General features: G+C 39.4%; 2 protein-coding genes and 1 long non-coding RNA gene across 6 annotated transcripts; 1 reads left to right on the top strand and 2 right to left on the bottom strand.

Moving 5' to 3' along the window:
- Positions 1-55: 55 nt before the first annotated feature.
- Positions 56-17215, bottom strand: p4ha1b (prolyl 4-hydroxylase, alpha polypeptide I b). Of its 2 annotated transcripts, none has more exons than XM_044372682.1 (15): positions 16843-17215; positions 12045-12127; positions 11739-11835; positions 11494-11645; positions 10793-10930; positions 10325-10564; positions 8094-8308; positions 7813-7989; positions 6625-6695; positions 4738-4837; positions 4516-4569; positions 4357-4422; positions 2580-2648; positions 1813-1909; positions 56-1590 (listed from the first exon to the last, which is right to left on the bottom strand). In XM_044372682.1, the coding sequence occupies exons 1-15, from the start codon at positions 16854-16856 to the stop codon at positions 1520-1522; spliced, it is 1644 nt and encodes a 547-aa protein (XP_044228617.1). In that variant the 5' UTR covers positions 16857-17215; the 3' UTR covers positions 56-1519. The 2 variants fall into 2 exon arrangements, with proteins under 2 accessions (XP_044228617.1, XP_044228616.1); XM_044372681.1 differs by lacking the exon at positions 6625-6695 and adding an exon at positions 7451-7521 and having other exon boundaries at positions 16843-17210.
- On the top strand, positions 13855-18382 carry LOC122996896. 2 transcript variants are annotated; one of them, XR_006407102.1, is made up of 3 exons: positions 13855-16493; positions 17463-18201; positions 18294-18382. It is a non-coding gene; the product is annotated as an uncharacterized LOC122996896 (long non-coding RNA). The 2 variants fall into 2 exon arrangements; XR_006407101.1 differs by having other exon boundaries at positions 13855-16214.
- On the bottom strand, positions 18170-22924 carry LOC122996893 (serine/threonine/tyrosine-interacting-like protein 1). 2 transcript variants are annotated; one of them, XM_044372684.1, is made up of 5 exons: positions 20564-22924; positions 20290-20420; positions 19998-20166; positions 18947-19083; positions 18170-18829 (listed from the first exon to the last, which is right to left on the bottom strand). In XM_044372684.1, exons 1-5 carry the CDS (start codon positions 20629-20631, stop codon positions 18177-18179), a joined length of 1158 nt encoding a protein of 385 aa, XP_044228619.1. In that variant the 5' UTR covers positions 20632-22924; the 3' UTR covers positions 18170-18176. The 2 variants fall into 2 exon arrangements, with proteins under 2 accessions (XP_044228619.1, XP_044228618.1); XM_044372683.1 differs by having other exon boundaries at positions 18170-19083.
- Between the last annotated feature and the right edge of the window lie 49 nt (positions 22925-22973).

The following is a 22973-nucleotide window of genomic DNA, read 5'->3' on the forward strand; positions in this document are numbered from 1 at the left end:
CCCCATCACACAACACCACCCACCCACACAGACTGCAGCAGGAAACTTCATTACCTTGAGATCAATAAAATAGCCTTTATTGTAGAAAAAAAAAACAATTTCAGACTTTCATTTGTGACAAAAAAATAACACAAGAATGGGCTTGGGAGATATAAATAAAAATTCTTCTTCCTTGGGAAACCCATGTATTCTCACACTGAAAAACACTGATTATGGGTGCTGTTGTAAACCTACCAGGAGATTCTCTGATAAATCACTGACTTTATCATAAACAGCAGATTTAAACCTGTTATAGTACAATGTAGTGTATCTAAATTTGTTTCTCTTGCTCAGAGTAACAGCTGATGGCCATTTAGGGCCTTTCACAATACTGGGACAACCAAGGTGAACAAATACCAACTTGTGAAATATAACTCTAAGTTCAATGCAGCTATGGAATATATGTAATTGTGTTTATGTGTCCAGGTGTAAGTGTGCCTGTGCATCTGTGTGCACAGTTTGTTCAAGTACAACAAATTTAAGAATATGAAACAATGTGTGACCTTTCAGATGAGTTTAAAAAAACACTAGAGGCAGACAAGATGTGTGATATGTACGATAATGTACTGCATAGATGTAGACTTAATCATGAAACTTAAATCTCTCCCTATTAGTTACACAACCTAACAGGAATAAAGTGATTTTCCCCAAAAACATTAACCTGAACTGGACTGTGGTCAGATTTTCCACTTTGTTTTTTTTTATGTCTGGTTATTTTGTAACACGCTGTAAGTGGCTCTTTGTTTTTTCTGAAGTTGAGTTACTGAGAGCAGAGATTGCAACCTTATGTAAATAATGAAAGATGAGAGAAATTCAGCAAACCTACTGCATGAGTTTCTTTGTAACGTCACAAGCAAGAAAAATTACCTCTGAGTAGCAAGCTGTTTAGGAAACCGTTTTGAAGATGGTGCATGTAATTTTACCAAAAAAAAAAAAGTTTACATCCCAGGAGACTTTGCATTGTTAAAATGCTACAGAAAATCCTTTCATTGTCTCAATAACCACAAGTCCAAGTGCTTACTTAATGGAATTAGAGGAATACAATGAATAAGACAAGCTTCTTAAAAAAGTCTGTTCCTTTAAGGTTCAAAACGGCAAGGAGGAAACTGGTCCCTACAGTCACTACTGAAGGATAACCTCACCACAGAGCTAGAGTTCAAACAGAGTGCAAACACAGACACATGGGAGTGAAAAGGGCAAGAGTGTTTCTCACAACCATCCAACAACCTGAAGAACACGTTATCTGTCACAGCAATGCTTATACTGTCCAGGGGCTTGAAATTAACCCAAACAATCTCTGGGCTCAGAGCACTACAGTTGGGAAAAAAAGGGAGTGTTTGAGCAGGGGGAGTGAGCCATTTGGACCCCATGTATCCATGTGTATCATCTGTGATCTGCAACAGTGTTCTTTGGTCCTGGGTGGTTCACAAGGAAGGGGAAAGAAAGGGAGGGAGTGTGATTAGAAGGTTTTCTGTTTCCATCATTCAGTTTCGTTTAGGCCACAAGGTCGCCGCCACTCCTGGCCTCGTTCATGAATCCATTTGTTTGATACTAAAGACAGAAAGAAAAAAGATAATAATTACAAACTTAATCTAGTCTGTTGATTACTTAAGACATAGTACAAATGTTTACAGTACTTGTTTTATAACTGACTCTTGGTTCTGACACTGGCTCAAATTAAGATTCTCTTCAGCAAATACTTTGGTCCCATATAAATATTTACTCGGGCCTTCATAAATGGTTTTATAGGGAAACAGACAATGAGGAACTCACCCCACTTGTTGCCCACCAACACAGGGCAAGCTGCATGTCTGGTGCTGTAGTCTCCTTCCCCACTGGCAAAGAGATTGTACCAGAACACTGCAGTACCCTGAAAGACACACACAGGTCAGTTGTGTGGTGAATGAAAGCAGTAACATTGCAGGGACAAGCAAGTAGAGAGTTACGTCCATCTGACGAAAGACGCTTTCACTTGAAGTGAGCGAACACATCACAAAACTCCACTGATGACGGATTTGAATCCGCGACTTGTTTACGGTTGCCTCGCCAATGCTTTTGTGGGTAATTTGTCTCACAAACTTGTTGAATACATTACAAGAACATAGGCACTGGTCAAAAACAGCTCCTTGCCTGCCATGTTCCTGAAAATAATAAGAGACGTCTTCCACCTCATACACGTACATCTGGCCTTGCCCCATCTTCTACTTCTTCTGTTGAGTCTTATGGGGGTCAGCATCCATAAGTGTTGCATTACCACCATCTGCTGGACTGTACCTAGCCCCATCTATTCCGGCACTGCCGTGTGGCATGTGTGATAAGACAGAAATGTCCCTGAATGTAGCTGCATGTGTGAACAGTGAAAATCACTGGCAGTGCCTGAAAGATTATCCCAGTAATTTACTGTGAACTATGTGTAAAAGAGGCTTTTGTTTGCATCAAGTTTATGATGTAAGCTCATTGTAGTATGTATGTTTATCACTGACACAGCTACTGAATCAGTAATAATGGGTGGTAATAAGTGATGAAGCATAACCAGATACCTTTTGGGGCCAAACTGCAGCACCAACATCTGGAAATACTGTGGCTCCACCTGCTGATACATCACTCATCTACAACACAGACAAAAGAGACAAAGAGAGTTTAGTGTTTACCGGTTAAATAAAATAATTCCGTAGTCCTAGTAAGTGAAATTGTTGGAAGGCCAGGGATCATATTGCTTCAGTGGTTACATGTATTTTAACATTGATTCCAAGTTATAAAATACATATTGCTGCTTTCTGCATGGTTATGACTCATTTGATATTAAAACTGGTTCAAATAAATATTGATATTGTGTTCTGTGGCACAGTTTTCACAATACAAAACTATCACTAGTTGTATTTTTGTCGCTTCTTTCCTAGTTCCAGCAAATGCAACACCCTCCTTATTGTATCAGTATAGTAAGTCCTGCTTTAAGTTAGATGTTACTTTTGGGGCAGTGATTTTGCATACTGGGGAAGCCCATAATCAAATATGACAGATAGTCACTGATGTATAATGCCAGGGTGTTACCCTGAGCAAAGCCACAAATGAAATAGTATAGTTTAGCTATTTCATCGGCAAGTATGAGACTGCTCAATTTATTCCGTTTTTCTAACCACAAGGACTAAATTTTACTCAGTACCATGTGGGGTGAGAGAATTCACTGTTCTGCCTGTTTAAGGCCCCATTTTGTTAAACCTACTGTCAGCTTAGTTAAGTTAAAACTTAATGGGATTGCTTCAGCTAATTCACATTTTAAAAAAGTAATTATCTGCAAGAAGCAATTGGTTTTGTATTGGTAATGTTAGCTTTCAGATTAATAATGGCTGTATGTTTTCTTGTATATACAGTACATGTCCAGCCCTGTTTAAAATAGACATAAATGGTCAACCGTGTATGACCGGCTGTTAATTGTACAGTATTATATAGTACAGAGCCACAGTTACATTAAGTGTTTCACTAAGTGTTGTAAAAACCCCAAAACCTAGTGCTATGAAACCCAAATTCTTTACTGATAGGTGTTTTTACTGAAATTATTTTGCATTTTTCATCTATGAAACCCTGATTTTCCAGCAGCTTTAAAACAGATTTAAAGTGGACACAAATAACTAATTCCACAATACACATTTACTGTTTGTCTACTTGTTCTAAAGCATATATAAATCTATATTACGCAGTGATTATATTTAGTGCAATATTAAATCCCTTGATTCCACATTATACATGATTTTATACACATGAACCCCATAGTTCAGCATAATATATTATGTATCTTTGGAAACACTGATCTTGACTGTTATGGAATTTTCAATCTTTAGGGGTTACAAATTAGTCTAATTGGTTCACTAGTTTCTAAACAAGGAACTGCATTTTACCCATTTTAGTTCAGATCACGTTGCATGGAACTTCAGGTCACTGTCAACACATTCTGGCTACGCATTCACTTATCTGTGTTGTCTAGGAAGGCCCCCTCCAACCTTGGTAACCATGGCAATGCTGATTTACACTTCATCAGAGAGGCTTCTGTTTCCCCAAACATCAAAGACAGCTGCATATCCAAAGAGAGGCAGTGTCTCTCTCTGTAAGACTTGATGTTAGTTACTCTGTGACCCAAAGGCTCAGGCTTGACCCAATGTAACCCAATTTATAACCCCTAAAGATGGAAAATTCCATAACATTGACTAGTTGGCCCAAAGAGTAAGTCTGAAAAGTTGAAGGTGGTTTGGCCATAGTCCAGGTTAAATTTATGCGTTATCAGCTTTGGTATTTGAGTGCAATTATCAAGATTTGACTCACATAGAAGAGCCATGTTGCTATGCGGTTCCCAGTGCCTAGCTCTTTAAAGGCATCTGGCTCATCTTTCTGTGGAGAAACAGTAAAAATAGAGTTTAGTGTCCTGGCATTCAAACACTGCTCTCTTGACATAGAAATTAACTTAAATTGCAGAGGTCGTACCCTTCCAAAGTCAAAGTGAGGTTCATATTGACCTCCAACGCCATAATTTGCAACCTAGAGAGACAAACAAAATTGTATACACAGTAAGGGAGATTGTTAAAAAAAATATTTCACATGTATACAACAACTCTTGATTTTATATGGATTTAGGAATATATAAATATAACAACCAAAATAGAACATGAAATAGACTTCCACTCTTTAAACACATGAACACTTTACCTGCAGCTCTTCTGCAGTATCCATTTCCAGCCCTGTGAGATCCTCAATTCTCTGGTTGATCTTGTCAATCATCGGATCTTCATAGCCAGTGAGCCAAGCACTGGAATAACAGGAGGGAAAGCAGACCAATTGAGAAAGAAGAGGGATATGCTTTTCAGTATGTCAGTGAGGCATATTTTTGGCCACTAGGTGGTAGTAAAGATTTCTTTACTACCATCAGGCCACTGAGAGATATGTCATGCTGAAAACGTGCTGAGAAAAGCTCAAACATAAAGTGAAATTGCGCATTACAACCAGTTAATAGAAAAAGAAAAGGGAGGGGAGGTATGAAGAAATGAAAAATAAGTAAACAGATACAGAATCTCCAATCAGCTCAGGGTACAGGGTTGTTACTATGTGTACACTTGAGTCTGTGACTTGTTCACACACGAGTGTAGTTGAGGACTACGACAAAATATTTTCATGGATTCAGTTTTCCTAACACTACCTGCCTTTCATACTCATTCTCACAACACAGTCTAACAGAAGGCCTCTGATAAAATAAGTTGTTGGCTGGGCATAATGGAGCTCGTTCTTGTAAACTACTAAAACATGACACTGGTTCTGAAAACCACATCACATAAAAATTAATTTTTTTTCAGGCTAATCCACTAAAAAGCCACAATATCCACATTAAAAAATGTCCAACCACAGAGTATTGTGAAAGAGACAATTTATATGATGTCACCACAGCATGCAATATGTGGTGTGATTTTCGGGGATTTAGGGGATTTTTATAGATATCATGCCGTCTATGATGACTCCCACCCCTACTGCCTCATGCAAGTATTTCTAAGTATTCCTGCAGGCGTGCTCTGAGATGCAAGTGTATGTCCAAGAGAGATGAGTCATCTGTATTTATTCAGCATTTGTGTTGATAAGGAGTTAGATTTTTGAAGGGATGCTGGACAGCGTGTCAGCCAACACATTATTTCCTGTAATACAGCCAGTTCAGAGAGAGGTCAAACTCTTCTGAATTCATCTATTTGCCCACTCTATCACTACATGTTCACTGCAAAAATACGTGCAGGCTAGCACATAAATGTACAATAAAATCAAAGGAACACCACACCCTTGCACCCACACACACATTAATTACCAAGAACAGTAAAACCAAAGAAACGTGGGGGTTTGGTGGGCTGCTAGCTTGCTATTTTTAGTATCTATCAAAGTGGAACAGTCATCTAAACTACAAGGTGACACTTTCTCTACATCAAGGATGGATGAGAAATTACAAACTCTTCCCACATGTTTGCAGAATATGTCTATACTACGTCTAGACTCGGGCCTCAGAAGTTTCTGTAACACTCTTGCTGATATGGAAGTTGAAGAAGCATATTAGAACCATGACAGCTGTAATGAGCTCATATGAGAATGTGATACAAATGCATTCCTGTAAAGCACAACAGGGAATAGGGCTTCAGTGGTCTGGATCTCAAATAACCTGGGAAGGATGGCTGGGGGAAAGATAACAGTCTGTAGCAACACTGCAGTGCCATGAAAATGTCTAAATCTCTGTGTGGACAGAAAGAACAAAGAAAACTTCAGCTACACCAAAAAACAACAACAACAGAGGATTGTTAAGCTTTGTTGGATCTAAGCTCTGTTTGGTATTAAGGCAGAAATCTAAAAAGTGCAATAATGACAAAATGCTTAACTTCCACCAAATCAAAACATCCTCTGGTGTTTGTTTTCCAAGTGTGGCTAAACATTTTCATTTTTTTTTCCATAGAGTTTGCCTGGTGCAGGTCTGGAAGAGTGTTTCAGCCAGGGCACAGAGATGAAGATGAAGAGTTGGATCAGGGGGGAAGGCATTGTGGTCCTCCTTCTGACCTGTAAACCCCTTACCTCTTGGAGACTCTGTATTGGGCGGTGGTAAGTTTCCCAGTTTGGGGGTCATGCACCGTGGCTCGCCTTAACTACAGTAGTTCCCGCAGCACAAGGACACCGAGGTGTAGGAAAAGAAGATACAAAGGGAAGGAAAAAAATGGAATGTGATACACACAACAGGACAAGTGGAAAGTAAGGTAAGAGAGGAGGAAAGAGGGAGAAAAAAGAAAGCAGATCCAGTCACTAGTTGTCAATGTTATTCTTAAGAAGGGCCAAGAGAGTGTTCCATGAGGCAATGCTAGAAACCAAATTCCCATTAAAAATGTAACTTTAAGGAATAAACAACTGCCTCTAATACACCTCCTGGCTCCCAAAAAGCAACTATGTTAATATCAACAGTAGAAAAAGTAACACATTTTGACACCTCCTCTGTCTTCTTGTGTTACCTTTCTGTAGCAGACTCCTGAGCAGAAACTTATCCATAACAGATCCTCAAAAAATAGCAGCATAATCCTGTTTTCAATTGAAAATGTCTTTATTCCAATCTATCACTTCCAAGAATGCTTTCTTTTCTTTCTTCCATTTCTGTGAGATACATTTGCATATAACATGCTTTATAAACCAATAATATTTATGTATGGTGTATAAAGCTTAGATCAGCTGGATCTTGTGCTTCAGCTCAAGAGCCATTACGCTACGGAAAGAGCGGAGAGATGGAGTTCTGGACCGACGGGAGAACAGAGGAGAAATTTGTTTGAGTTATTTTGGGGGAAAAAGGAGGAGAGAATCTCACTTTCTCCTCTGCTCTTTCCTCTATTCTTGGCGGCTCCTGACTGTGCCTTACCTTTTGCTGATCCGGTATGAAGCTGTCTCCAGCACTCCCGTGATGGGGTTGGAGATGGTGGCCCTGCGTAGCTGTGAAGCCAGGGACATGATTTATCCACACATAGACACACACATACAGATGTGTGTGCCTGTGTGCTTGCCTAACTAGCAACATCACATCAACCAGCCTCACAGCTTTGACCTCCCTTCCCCCAACACACTAAACCACATGACAGAAACTGAATATGCTTAACACATTTTCCTGTTAGATCACAGTGAAATGAAAAGTGACCGATATAGCTTTATATATGCAGGAGCACTGAAAACACTTCATTTTGTTCATGGCTGCAGCATCAAGATGAAGAAAAACACATGGCTTACTCTTGGCTTTGCCAGCTGCTTGACCCTCTCGATTTCTTTGTCAGAGATGATCTCAAGGTAGCGGACTATGTAGGGGCGGTCCCACTCATCTTGCTGTTTGACAGGTGCCAGCACGTAGTGGGGATTGCGATTGTTGTCATAGTAACGACAGAACAGTCGGCTCTGCCTGCGGGGTGTCTGATTGTGAGAAAAGAAAAAACATGGAGCAAAGGGATTATAACTGAGCTGTCCTTTACAAGTTGGTAATTGCATTTTTTTTTGTATTTCTATGTCTTTCTCACCAATCTGATGCCCTCCCCACGACACAGCATCTCATACTTCTTCCTCTCAGGGATCAAACTATTGGAGACCTTTTTGGGCTTCTTCTTCTTTTCAGTTGTTTCTCTTTTCCCTCGCTCCTTCTGTTTCTCAGCCTCATCTTCTGCAGCCTTCTTCTGCTTCTCCAACTGGAAGTTAAAGTATTTCAGGTTGCCCTTGGCGCGCTGGTGCTCTGGGTCTGAAAATGGAAAAATGAAAGAGCAACAGAAATAATAGTAAATAAGAAACAATGGTAATAAAATATATCACACCGCCTGCAATCAAAGTAACTGAGCTTCCAACACGACATAATTATGCGCTATTTATTTAATCCCAACTTATCTAGTTCTCAGAACTAAGATGCACAAACAGGACAAAATAATTCAGAGGCTCTTTTGGAAGAAAATGTCAGGTCACATGAAGACTTCATCATAACATTTTTTTAAATTCATGTTTCCAAGACAACACAGTGCTGTGAAATGTATTGCAGCGTCCATTATTTAGATCAGTGGTTCCCAACCTTTTTGGCCCGTGACCCCTTAAAATGAAGTAACATTTCCCTGGAACCCTTCATCACATGTTGCATTGCCAATCAGTTAAGTTACTAATTATTGTCATGATTCACTGGTTAATCATTTTGTCCATAAAATGTCAGAGAGTAGCGAAAAATATCTGTTAAAGTTCCTCACATTCCAAGATTACATCTGTAAATGTTTAGTTTTGTCTAACTGCCCAAAACCCAAACACATTCAGTTTATCATCATGTTCAACAAAGAGACACAATAAATATTCAGATTTGAGAAGCTGAAACCAGCTTATTTTTTTACATTTTTGCTTAAAAATTATTAAAACAATTATTCAAGTATCAAAGTAGTTGCTGATTAATCTTCTCTTGATCGACTAATCGATGAATCAACTAAACTTGCAGCTCAAGAAAGAGGACTTGTCTTGTTTTATTTGAATAACTTTTACAGGTTTGAGGAGGTAAAATACAGAAATCTACAGGAAAGAAAGCAAAAACTAGAAGAAAGCTTGAAACAAATATCCCAATTTTGTGTCAAAAATAAGTTTATTTTACTATATATTATCCTGTCCTATCATCTCACAACACTTTTGATTAATCCAGAGACCCCTTGTGGGGGTCTTGACCACCAGGTTGTGAACCACTGATCTAGATCACACTATCATTTAAAAGCAAATGCAACTGATGGACTTTTTAGAAAACAAATATGGGTTAGCAAATGCCAAATTTCATTCCACCAATTACCATCTTGTCAGATCCACCAATCCTGTTAATAACATCCTTTCCTATCCCAAATGTACAAGAGAAGGTCTCCCTATAGAGTTCAGTCTAGAATTGACTTTATACAAATCACTGTGATTCCAAAAACAGCAATAAAGCTGGAAAGTTGTCTTCTACTGAAATTCTCATTCTCTAATGCTCACAGTACTAGTTTTATGATATAACTTAACTGGCTGCAGGATAATCAAATAAAACACATAAACTAAGTCTTCTCTTATTAACATATTACATAATAACTTACTGCTAAATTAGTATTATCAATAAATAAACGAAGACATGTGGCACACAATTCTGTTCTATGTTAGAAGTTGTATCCACACGTCTCTGAGTGCCCCGTCACAGAAGACTGATTTGTTTTATGCCAAATTTGCACAAAACCATGACAAATTTCAGTGAAGTTTCCAAACAAAACTTCACAGAGTAGAGACATGGATGTTTTGGTCAAACTGTGGTAACAGTCTGTACTGTTTATGTCTGCGAGGCTTGGAAATGTTGGCCTCTGGTTTACCTCTTTTTAGTACATCTTTGGTTCAAGTCAAAGTCAATGTCTCATTTGTTATTGCTCACTGCTTAATTTATCCAACTTACTGACTTAATTTAGATAATCAATATTGATGCACTTTTCTTTCGTAGAAATGTCTTTGTTTGTATCTTTTAAGTCAGGTAAAATGAAGGAATCTTCTAAAATCTTATCTAATTAAACAAGATAAAGTCTGGTATCTGTACAAGTCCAGACAACCACTGTTGAGAAAAGTTTGCTTATTTCTTAATCCTTTGAGGTGCATGCGACATAATTTACCTTGAGCAGACATTTTACAATCCAAAGTGATAAAAGGCACCTCCCTGTATGCTTTTCATAACTGGAATAGCATTTTATGCCGTTTAAATACTTCATAGTGTGAAGGGGCTCACCCAGATCAAGCAGTCTCTTGGTGTACTCCAGGGCTCGCTCTATCTCCCCCTGCTGGTAGATGGCGTAGCTGAGGTAGTCGAGTACTGTCACCTTATCTAAAGTGGACTCCTCTCCCTCATCGAGCTGTTTCAGCGCCTGGGCCATCCACAGCTCTGTGTGGTAGTAGTCAACATCAGAGTAGGCGATCTTTCCCAGCTCGTAGCAGTCCTCCACTGTCATAAGGCTTTTGTGTTTCACTCCTAGCATGCAGAGGATACAGGAAAACATTGGCACAGAATAGAAGAGAATACAACCATCTCCTTTGTAATGTCAATAATATAAAAACAAGAAAACCCATGTACTTCCACATGGCCCATGTATTGTGACTTTCTTGGCCAATAGTCTGTTAATATCAATGCTTCTTAAAAAAAGAGAGATACATACTTCATGTCAGGTAGACATGGTATACCCTGACTTAAGGTCCTTACCCGGTAGGTTTCCTGTAGAGATGGTGTTGGCATCCAGTCTGTATGTGTCTTGTAACCGAAGGAGAGCTTTAGCAGCCCCTGTCTGGTCCTCATCCGTGGGGAAATGTTGTCTCTGGATGGTCAGATTGGAAATAAATCCTGATGGAGACAGACAGGACAGGATAAAGATGTAGCAGAGGATGGTTCAGTATGGGATACATAACAACCAGGCAAGTGGACAATAAATAATCTTAGTTTATGGTCAGTGAGATGGCTTAGAGTGACTTTGATCTTAAGTGAGAGAATTATAATTATATTAAGCCAGACATGATGCAAAGACAAATGAGTAATGTTAGCTTCCACCTCAATAACTCCTGTTAGAAAGGCTTTTGCTTAAGCCTGCTCTACCCGCAACAAACAAAAAGACAGCTCCAGGAAATTTAAAGACATTACTGGTACAAAACAGAATCAAATAGTATTGGAAAATCAGCTTTGTGTTTGTCATCATCTTCTTGGAGCTCACTATGATGGAATTCAGAGTGCAAGGTAAGCTCAGTTGCAAAAGTTTACCGAACAAAGTCATACACTTTCCAATGATTTTCTAAACTTTTGGCACTTACTGTAACATCTGGCAAATCCAACAAACAGAATATGATACTATCTAGCCTACACACTCAGGTATTTCTAAGTTATTGTTTGAACCATGTAGTCTTTGTTTGTACCATCAGTGGTGTCACTAAGTACAAGGCTCTCCAGGTCCCCCCACTCTGTGTTCAGCCTCTTCATTAGTTTGAAGGCATTGACAGGGTGCCCCAGGAAGCCCTCTGGGTCTTGAATGGCTGCGGCTGTCAGCGAATCCAATTTATCAGCCCAGCTGTCACAGAGATAGTAATGCAGAGTTAGGTGCATTGTACTACATCCAGTGAATATAAGAATTATGTGCAGGACCTTATGCCCACAAACTCACCTTTTGACCCGCTCTAGCTTGTTCTCCTCTGCTCTGATATAGTCCTTTAGAGAGGTGACGAGGTCTTTTTCTGTGTATAACAGGTCTGTCATCTGACCTGAGAAATATAAATCAGAAACACCACATCATCAATTCTGCAATGTATACTGTTTAACCGACATCACTAATCCTATGAGATCAACCTTTAATAAAATTATGGGTCTTTAGCTTCTATATGTGCAGTAACAATAAGAAGAAATAGTCAGTGAAATCAGAAAAGACCGATTATTTATAACATGAGTATTAAATATTAATAGATGGTTTAACCTATGGAGGTGAAGAAGTCATTGTGGGCTGAGAGCGACTGTAGGCAGCTCAGCAACAGGAAACACCAACATGGTAGGTCCACCCTGAAGAAACACAGAAAAAATAGACACATGGTCTCTTAAGTATCACAAAACTCAAATAGTGAAACATGCATATTCGAAATAATGGCATTAGGGTTAATCACAAATTTTGGCTTTGTGTCATACTGGCACATAAGATATGACATCCAACTGTATATTTTTTTTCCATCTGCTGACATCATGATCTCTGATAACCTCACTGTTCCAGCTGAATGTCAGGCAACCACATCAAACTGCTGACAAAAGTGAGCTGCCTTGTTTCCCTGGTAAACCCTGCTCCCCAAACGACCTCTACATCACTACTGACACACCATGGTGACCCCTAAATATTGCAGGCTGTCACAGTCTCACATCCCTCAAATCACACAGTTAGAAGAAAGATTTACTCATTTCCTGTCTCGATTACTTCAGGACTCTCTTAGTGAGCCACAGAAAACATTCCAGGCCTTAAAACTCATCCAAAGCACTGCTTCCCCTTTTGTCCGAAACCTCACTGCACCATCTGGACAGTTTTTATAACCTTCCTTAGAAAATGGTTCCCAATGCAAACTGTTGCCAGAGAGGTCTGCAGATTAGTATGGAGTAACTTATTCCAAGAATGGTATCTTAAAGCTTGGGCATATAAAAGCAGAGGTATTTACGTTGTTAAATATTCCTCAGGATGTTAGAAAATATGATTGTGAATTGAGTGAACTGACCATTTAGGAAATATAGAAATAGAAACACATATATAATATACAAATAATATATGTATACATTCAAAAAGAGTAAAATAAAGAGTAATAAAATCGTTGAACTGAAAAACAAATCCCTGACCTCTCCTTAATCCTTAAAAAACTGCAGCCTTCCACCCACCACACCAAACCAAATATAACTCGGTATGGTTGCGGTCACTGTTTGTTTGGCTTTGGAGTTGGCGCAGCCATAACTACTACAGGGCTACTGGCCTGTGAGAAGTGGCACTTTGATCTTTCCACCCGCACAGACAGAAATTAGAAGAGAACCCCAGCAGAAGGGCAAGAAGAAATGTGTATGTAAATGGAAAGGTGTGTATGTCTGTGTACACAAAGTATCTTAAGAGTATGTGCACATATTAAGTGGGCATTAGCAGACTTGCTTTGACAATGACATCTTCATTATTGTATAAATAGAAAATGTTAAGATTTTTTCTATATCTGCATATGGATCTGGATCTGCATCAAAAACGACAGACATCTTAGGATTTATGTGTGAGAGTTTAAAAAAAAAAACGTATCCCCATCAACATTATTGACAAATGTACTGTCATTTTTAAGATATACCTAATGCTGAACCTTTTACTTCCATTAGAAACGACAAAGGAAGTAGTACTTGGAGAAAAGGGGTTGAAATATGGATCCAAGTGGCAAATTTGTGGTTTGTTACCAATGCAGTAAAGATTAGTTAACTATTAGCTTTGGGTGCCATAATTCCTTATATGGTTTATATACAACACAAGTAAGATAACAAGCTAGGATGCAAAATTAATTTTTATGTCTACCAGTCAAATGGCTAGTGAATGTTTACCATTGTTTTTTTGACTGGTGAGTGAAGTAAATCTACCAGCCACTGGCATATTTTACCAGCATTTGTCTGTTGGCTCATGCTAATTTTGTGCCCTAAAGTTAAGCAAGACTCCTCTTGGGTGAGACACAAGAAAGACAAAAGACCCTTTTTATAAAGTCAGTAACAGATACATTCTCACACTGGTCTGCTGCCTTTGATTGTGAGCCTTATTTAGAGGTATTAAGGATGATAAATAAACATTTACTTGTTTATAACTTTAAGTACTGCAACAACATGTAGCTCATTTGGCTGTAAACATGGACAAACATTGAGAATCTGTAACTTTGGCCTCTAATTTAGTGGTGAAAACCTCAAACTTCTGTTGCTTGCTGACATCCCACCTCGGTTGCGTTGTTTCTACATCTAAAAGTGAGCTGTTCGCGTTTTAAAATACTGAATGAACCTCTGACTGTGCTAGAGAGATAAACATACTCTCGGATAAAAACACAGGTTTTATCTCTAAAATCTTTCTGGACTGTTTCATAGCAAAATATAGCAGGAAATATAACAAACACAATAGGAACTATGCGAACACCCACATTCAGCATACGTTCTAGCAACGCACACACATACCTGTATACACAATTACATCTGGTGCCAAAGTAAAGGTCATGCATGAAAGGTGCACCTAGGCAAATCTGTTATGCATTTCACTGAAAGGAGTGTACAGGCTCAGGCAGGTTCTGACTTTGCCACAAGGACAAGTCTCCAGTGAACATAAAATAATTGCTTTATAAGACATTTCAATGTAGGTCAGCAGCAGCAGAGAGGAAGGAAAACAGATCTGTCGTACCTTTTCATCTTGAATTAAAGAAGAAACTAAAAAGGAAGATGCAATGTACCATTATCCCTAACTGCTATTATTGCATTTCCACAAAAAAGTGGTGCCACTCAGTCCAAAACACCATAAATATGCCTCTGCCACTTAGATTTCCAGGATAAAAAGTCAGCACAATGTAATTATTGTAATGATATGGTGATAGCTACTGTGTTACTTGCAATAATGTTTTGGGAATCTAACCCCAAGATTAAAGCTGAAAGTTTAACAGTTATAGTTATTTAGATCCATGTGTCATGCCACACATGAGAGTGAGAGTGTTACTGTGGATACATGCTTGTACGAGAGTGAAAACTCCAAAACATTCTCGATGGCTCATCAACCATTTAACATTTAACTTGGCAGACAAGTGCGAGGCAATTTTAGACAGGTTACAGAAACGTTTTGTGCACATCTGCCTCAAAGTTCTTTTCTTTGACTCTTCTCTCAGCCTCTAACTATGTGAAAATTGGGCTGTATTCTGTTTAGGCATGTTCATTAGGAGATTATTTTACCGCACAGCCTCATGTTAGTTGTGGAAAATTGGACATATTGTGATATGTCCAATTTTCCACAATTAACATGTGGGCTCCCATTAGCAAGGAAGAATCTACCCTCACACACTCCTGCAATAACAGATCATGAATTGTGATGTTCACTGTAATCCAGGAGTTATCTTGCGATTAAGAAACCTACTGATTTACTGTTTTACTTTACCTCAATCTGCTTTGACACCGCTACTATTTCCTGCATTTCCTAGAATGACTTTATACAAATCCCAGAGATCTGGAGTAAACATGTTGCTTTCACTAGTGGATTTTAAAGATAGAAGCAATAACAATAGACACACTGGAGCGGAGAATGAGAGGTTTTTTTCTTTCCATCAGAGAAAAAGTTTTATCCGACAAGGCTGCAATATATTAGGAACTAGTGAGGTTATACCATTTTACCAAAATGGTATTTCTATCTCTTCAGCAAATTATTTTTCCTTGTGTGATTATTTGTATTCAAAAAAATCTGCAAAATGATGACTGTCCAAAGAGTCCTTGCTCTATTATTCTAAAGTAATGACACTAAAACCTGACAAACCATGAATACAAACCCAATTGTTGTCATGTTATAAACATTTCTCAACAGTATTAGGCTAAATCTAGCCTCCAGTTGGTAAAAATCAGGGGAGACACTGAAAAATAATCAATATCAGTAAAACAAAATGATTAATGTATGGTTTAACATGTGTTTATTATATTTCACATCGGTATTGCATGAAATCTTCTATATAAAAAGACCGTCACTCATATTGTATACATCCCTGCAGAGCTAATATACTGAGTCCCATTCACACATTAAAGACCTTTTAAAAATATTACAGGGGTACTAGAGTGGAATATGATTTACTGACTACATTTTGAATACTTCTCTCGGTCTGCATTGCATTTTGGTAGCTTCTTCACTAAGAAATTGCTTTCATCACAACTTCTCTCCTCCGAAGTTTTACGGGGAATGAGGCTGCGGAGTCAGATAACACAGGATGTGGATGGAAGAGGACTGCCACGTCTTCGCCCCTCCCCGCCGAGAAAACTCATGTGAGGACGGCACACTGACTGTGATTTTACCTGCGGTAACCCGTCAGTAACCCCTGCAAAATGACTGAAAGCAGGGGGAGGAGGTACTTTTAATTACTGCAAGGTAGCTCATTTACTCCCTATCTTAATTCAAAAGTAATTCAGAGTAATTAGCCGACAACAACATAATAATAATGAAGTTCCCAGTGAGTTTTAGCTTTTGCCCCTAAATAGCAGAATACCGTGGGCTCACTGAAGTGTGTAATATGTCAGGCTGTATAACTTTTAACGTCCAAAATGTGGCGTATTAACAAATAAAACCCGTATATGCTGCTAAATGAATGCATTTAGTTACTGTAAGGCAGCAGCATCCCACGCTGCATTGCACTGGAATGCCATAACAGTAAGTTAACTACTAGTTTCACAGTGAAATACTGTCTCGTCTCGCTATTTTCTACTTGGACTATCAGTATTTTTGCTGTTTTTACTCCCTATTAGTTTTATTATTCTTTGCTGTTGCTTAAAAACCATCACAAATGTGAAAGTTTCACCCAGCTTAGCTAGTTTCTAAGCTAGCTTGCTAACCTAACTTAAATGGAATAGTTTAACGGAAAATAACGATCGCTGCTTGGAAACGTAAAATACGTTGAAAAAGACGAGTCTACAACTGCATATATATCTAAAACTGCTACAAAGTTTTTTACACACGCTAGCTGTTTCCATCTTTACCTGGCTCAGGCGTCAATATTTACCTAAACGAGAGCATCTCGTAGCAGAAATGTGTCCCAGGCCGTTGAGGTCCTCTGAAGTCTAAAGTCAGCCGGACTCTGTTGCAGTTCACGGAGGGAAGATGAGCACCGACTGTGTTGCTTCGTCCTATCTGTGATGTTTCGGCGCACTGTTGGCCATCTGCTGGTTAGGGCTGGATTTCTAGAAAATGCGAGTCTGAATGCTACGTGCAGACTCTCACATTCATACAGCCTCCTGCTACTAGAGACCTGAGGGGCTGTCGTCGTTTGTAAATTGCAAGGGGAGGTGTTTCGTTCGTCTTGACCCGTAGTGATTTTTGGTTTCAATGGTAGAAATTGCGAGAGTCAACGTCATATTTGAGACTGCCACGTGTTCAAATTATGCCAAAGAACTTAAAAATAGCCTCTGTTTTCTTTATTTCTTATTTTACGTCCACTAAAGTAGCTCTTTAACTATAATTTTTCCATTGAGATAAAGCTGTGAAAAACCATGTGTAACCTGTATCTCAACAGTCTAATTAAACCTAATGTTTAGTGTAGTTTTGCAGTGTTTAACTTGGACAAGCAAACTATTTTTCACCATTCATCTAAAGAGTTTTCTTCCCATTTCTCCCACATTCCAGAAAATTCCTTCCTCCCAACCAAAAAAGTGTGACTGGAGGGAGGGAATTCCTGCTGCATGCTAGTGAGTTCAACTGGGTGGAGCTAAGTGTGTGAGTGTGTGTATTTGTGTGTGAAAGAGAAAAAGAGTGCAAACTGTTAAACTGACTGAAATATTTTTCAGATGCCAGATGCAACAAATCTTAACTAGTTGCATATTAATGGCGTGCCCCACCACAGTCTGTATATGTCTGTGGTTTGTACATCTGTCAGTTTGGTAAACACTGGCTACTTGGAAGCCTCCGTTTGTTTTTTAGATACTTTCCTACATGAGTAGAAAAGTGTCAGATTATCATTACTTCTTGGAGTGAAAATGAGGCAAAGAAGAAACCTTTCTAATGTAAAATGTAATAAATATACTTTATTAATGTACATTTTCTATCATATCCTACCAAGCAAAATGTCATAACAGGGATTATAATATATCAAATCATACAGAAGCCACAAAATGAAACATCTGTATGATTACTGTTGTTATTGGGAGAAATATCCAGTCTTTGAGAGTTTTTCTTGCCACCTCTTTTTTAGTCCACCTCTTTTTGTTTAGTCTCAGCTTATTTTACACTTTTTCTCAACGTGAACTGTAGAAAAAACTATATAATACACTTTCTCTCAATGTGAACTGTTGGGAAGAAAAAAAAAAACATCCAGTGTATCCATTCCCATTCTTACTCCAGTCATCGGCGGATATCATCCAGGGAGGTGAGTCTGCTCCCAAACAGCTGCTCCTCATAGGTCAGCAGCTGACGCAGGAAGTTCACGTTGGGCGCTGTGCATGCTCTCCTCTCCTTCAGCCAGCGCAGGGCATGAAGCAGTGACCAGTGCCGATGCTCCATGAGGAAAGCCAACGTTAGTGCTGAGCTGCGGCTCCTGCCCATACTACAGTGGACCAGAACGCGGCCGGCAGGCTCAGCCTTCAGCGCTGTGTTGATGAACCTGGAGGCCAGCGGCAGTGCCTCCACCAGGTCCTGCTGGGCGTCATCGCTCAGACGCAGCCTCAGGTAGCACAATGTGTTGGGGAAAGCATCAGGGCAGTTGGCAGTTGCGTTGACCACATGGGTGATATGCAGATTCTTGATGATGCGGTAGTCAGAGGCCTGGGAGACAGAGCCCTGATAGAGAGCACCTTCCAGGATCTCTGAGGGGTAGATGGTGAGGGTGTGCCGCTCAGGTTCCAGCAGGACCATACGCGGTGTGCAGAGGAAGTGGTAAAGGGCATGAAAGGCTGAGAATCCTCCCAGAAGGATGACTGGGTCCATTCCCAGAGCACTGAGCTGGAAGAAACAGCGCTGGAGAGCAGGAGAGTCTGCCCTGGCCTTCACGCTGCCCACTAAAATACACACATAGAAACAATCACAGAGACAAAACACAGAGAGTGAAAACAATTTAATACAATCAGACAGTCTGGTAGATTTAATGTGTATTTGTATGAGTGTGGATTGCTGACCTGGGCTGCATCCCTCCTCTGCATACAGCAGTATTATAGAGTACTTCTGCAGCTCTATACAGCTGATTAGACAACCCAGCTCAGGGTGGATCACCGTCACACTGGCCCGCGCTGTCACCACATGGCTATCCTTGTACCTAACACACATTTATTCATAATATGCACACATATAGATAATGTATCATAACTCTACACAGTGATTTTCTTTAGTATAATAGATTTCTTAAAGGATAAGGCTGACAACATTATATTTTTATTGGCAACAAATTCCATGTGATCATCTCTCAGTACTTTCAACTTCCCAACTATAATTTTCTTTTATAAAAAAAAGGCTAAATAATTTCCTAAAGCAACTGGCCACTGTTAGCAAACTCAAACAGGAGTCAGTCATGTATTTGTTGGGGACTATTTTCACAGATTTTGTGTGCAGGTGAACATTTACAACAGCAGCATGGTGAATGTGGGATTGACTCATGTTCATCATAATGAAGGAACATGTCACAGTGCAGCAATGTGGATCACTGATGTGTTTTCAGTAGTTTTTGGGCAATTTAGTTTTATGGCAAAGGTGAATTAGAAAAGTAAGCTATATCAGGCTTTGGCTACACAGATAATACTTGTTAGTAAAATTAATTCATTACTGGTTTTCATCTTTTAATGAGATTTGTTGACAATAAGAAAAATACAGAATATCGCCAAACCTATGCTTTGAATTGGTAAATTGTCCCAAAACCTGTGCCTCAGGTAACAAGTTCCTAAATCATTGTTAAGATCCCCTTATGGCTAAAAAGATTTTTAAAAAATTGCAGTGTCTGTACATGATTATGCAAACAAAAAAGCATCCCTTGTACAAAGTAATACAATCTTGCACAAATTTCTGCACTCATTTCTATTGAATTTTACAACAGTGAGTTTTTGTTGTTGAATCAAGAATTAAAGCTGGTACCTTCAGAGGCCAGATTGTGCTTTTGATGGATTGCATTATTACACTGCGCAGTTGTTGCTTTTATCGTGTCCATTCATAACTCTGGTATATCCGTCCAACACCCACCTCTCTGCACTGCGACAGTCCAGGATGAGAATATAATAAGGATCATACAGGGCGGGCTGGCCTTCCTCTGCGTTCAGCAGGTTGTAAACTTGTTGTGGGGTGATGTAGCCTCGCTCGACACAGGCTGTCTCTGGGAGAGCAGGAACCAGCACCTCCTCTGGCTCACACACTGCTTACAGGCAGAAGAAATGCAAAGAGTACAGTGTGTTTGCATGTTTGCAGCTGTGTGTGCGCATATATTTTAGCGTGTAAAGACAAGTGAGAGAGTTAGAAGTAAAAATACACCCATTACCTTTGGTCTGGATTGGTATGATGGAAGAATGGTCACTGTCAGTACTGTTGACCTCTCTGTCAGATATGCTGCTCATTATTTCCAATGTGTTGACAGGCAGTCTGGAGGCCGCTCTACAACTGTTATTCACTCTGACACGTACACAGAGACACATACACACAGAGAAATGCAATGTCAACCCAGTAATACAGCAACATAGAAGACTAAACACAACACCAATGTATGATGACTCACAAATGCACTATTTAGAAAAAAAAACAGTAGAACTCTCTACCTGGACAGTACTACGCCCATCTTGTATAAGTCATGCAGATGCATCAGCTGTTCCCAGCAGCCCTTCATTGGAAGAACATGCTACATCAAGAAATGAGATAATGTAAAAATGTTGAAAACTATACTCTCAAAACTGCCATGGACATAAAAAGATTTGAAAAAAACCCACTATGCGCTATTTGTTGTTGCTGTGATTCTCACTCAGCCCTGCTTCAGCCTTGCCCTTAATTTAGCTGGTGGTCTTGGAAACACAATAACGGTTAAGTGCTCTAGAGGGCCACATGGTAGCTGGCTGTGACAGGTGACAGAGGACAGAACTGGATAGGAGTCCTACTTCATCCTAATTAACTGCCAATAGTTACGGTGTGCATGATAATTTGGTCAGGATGAGGTTTCAAGTTGCCCTTAATAACTTAAAACTTTAAGTTGCCAAGTCAGGGTATTAAAAGTCTTAAGTTGTCACACATTTATTTATTAGTGGTAGAAAGATCAATGGCTTAAATGAACAAAAAAAGTTTGGATTGCCACTTAACAGACAGAAGAGTACAAAATATATTTAAATTTGACTCCACAATCTGGCATAAAACAGCTTAACATTGTCTCACATGCATAGTAAATGATGTATTAACAGTCAATTAAGCAATAACTCATAAATATATATAAAAGTATCACATATATCCTCCACACCAGTGCAAAAGCTCTTTATCAGCTTGTTGAAATAATAAAGGTTTGAATCTTACTGTATCTTTTGCTGTGCCCCTCAGTTGACACTCTCAGCCATGTCATCGCCTCTCCTCTGCCTTCACATCACTTTTTCCTCACTTTCCCTTTAGTCACAGCCTCTTTACCCTGCTGCCTCCCTCTGAAACTCCCGCCACCTTCTCCCCATCTTCCTCACAGCACCCTTCATAGTGCTCCATACTCAATTGGCCGCTAATGACTCCCCAGATGACCTGCTGTTGAACCCAGCCACTGTCAGCATGTAGGACTAGTTTAACTTCCTCTGTAGGTTCCTGACCCGAGCCTGTGAGTCAACAGTCTTCTTCTCTATATGTTCATATGACAACCAAACAAACTTGATTAAACTCAATGCAGCTGGTTTGGTACATTACTCTGCTGCTGCCAGTGTGCTAATGCCTCTCTCCATGACACAGACTACATAAGGCATAGCTCATGTTGCTGTATGTTTCCATTGTGCAGGTGCTCTGTTTTGTTTCAGTTATTTCTGATTCAGTTTTCCACTCTGTTCTATTTTTAAACTACCACTGCGACCACTCGTACAGATAGACAGACAACATCAGGTAGGTCTACACTTGAAACATCAGCAATATATACACACACATTAGTGTACACATAATGTATATCGCTCATATCAGTGTACACACACATCACACAATAAAAATCACTGGGTAAAAATTTTACCAAGTTTGGGTCAATATAGCACCAACACAATACTGGCTTATGTTACCCAGAAAGCCTCTCAAGACAAAGGGTTGATTTAGTGTTATTTTTTATTCTACTGTTGGGTTATTTACCCAAACTATAAGCCTGTTATAATCTACTCTAATCTTTTTAAACTTACATGTGATGGTTTGTTATTGATTGTTAATATCTTGTGTATTTTTGAATGTCACATGCACATTGTTTTGCACAAGAAACAATGAATTTCTGACAATTTTTAGCTATAGCTTATTGTGTGCAACACTGGGTCAAAATAACAGATTTCTAAAAGCTAAAGTTAACCCAGTGCTGTATTATTACACTAAAATCTTCAGAGAAGTGTATACAATCATGATCACTCACTGGCCTCCATGTTATTTTTGGAGGGTTTTTTTTAAATGCTCAGCCAGCCTAAATGACATCAGAGTCATGAAACAAAGCCTACAGCTTGCAGGCTTGTTGCTATAGTATTCTGGATCAATCAGAGAGAGGCCCTCGTGCTGCAACTGTATTTGTCTGAGCTCTGTAGCGTACAGACCACCATCCTCTCAGTCAGATAAGTCTGTTTACTTAAACAGAACCTCACTCATGCAGCCATGTGGCCGCTGGACTCCATGATGCCATGGTGGCCTAGAGGGATCAGGCAGAGGGGGGCTAGGGAACATAAACCTGGGGAAGGACTGTCAGGAATGTCACAAACAGGTGTCAAAGCTGGAAACAAACAGGGTTTTACTCTCTCTCTCCTCAGCAGCAGTGTGCCAATAAAGTAAGTCAAAATCTATAATCATTTTTAGATAACAAAATAACAGCTCAAATTCCTCTTATGACTGACTCTCATATCAGTGTAATAAAATGTGTCAGCAAACACACACACACACACACACACACACATTAGGCTACAGATCATCTTAACGGAATCCGCAGATGGTGTGCTGTTTCTCTTTATCTTTGGAGAAACATTTAATAACTGT

This window comes from Thunnus albacares, chromosome 14 (assembly GCF_914725855.1).
Source record: "Thunnus albacares chromosome 14, fThuAlb1.1, whole genome shotgun sequence".
NCBI classification, from domain to species: Eukaryota; Metazoa; Chordata; class Actinopteri; order Scombriformes; family Scombridae; genus Thunnus; species Thunnus albacares.

Bases quoted from the DNA above. Each gene is read 5' to 3' on its own strand.
- LOC122996893 (XM_044372683.1), bottom strand. From the start codon at position 20,631: ATGAAGGGCTGCTGGGAACAGCTGATGCATCTGCATGACTTATACAAG. The intron at 20,421-20,563 runs GTAGAGAGTTCT...TGTACGTGTCAG, and splicing joins ATGGGCGTAGTACTGTCCAG to AGTGAATAACAGTTGTAGAG. The intron at 20,167-20,289 runs GTAATGGGTGTA...GCCTGTAAGCAG, and splicing joins CATACCAATCCAGACCAAAG to TGTGTGAGCCAGAGGAGGTG.
- p4ha1b (XM_044372682.1), bottom strand. The intron at 11,646-11,738 runs GTGAGTTTGTGG...TCTCTGTGACAG, and splicing joins AAGCTAGAGCGGGTCAAAAG to CTGGGCTGATAAATTGGATT. The intron at 1,910-2,579 runs GTATCTGGTTAT...TGTGTCTTTCAG, and splicing joins CTGCAGTTTGGCCCCAAAAG to GGTACTGCAGTGTTCTGGTA.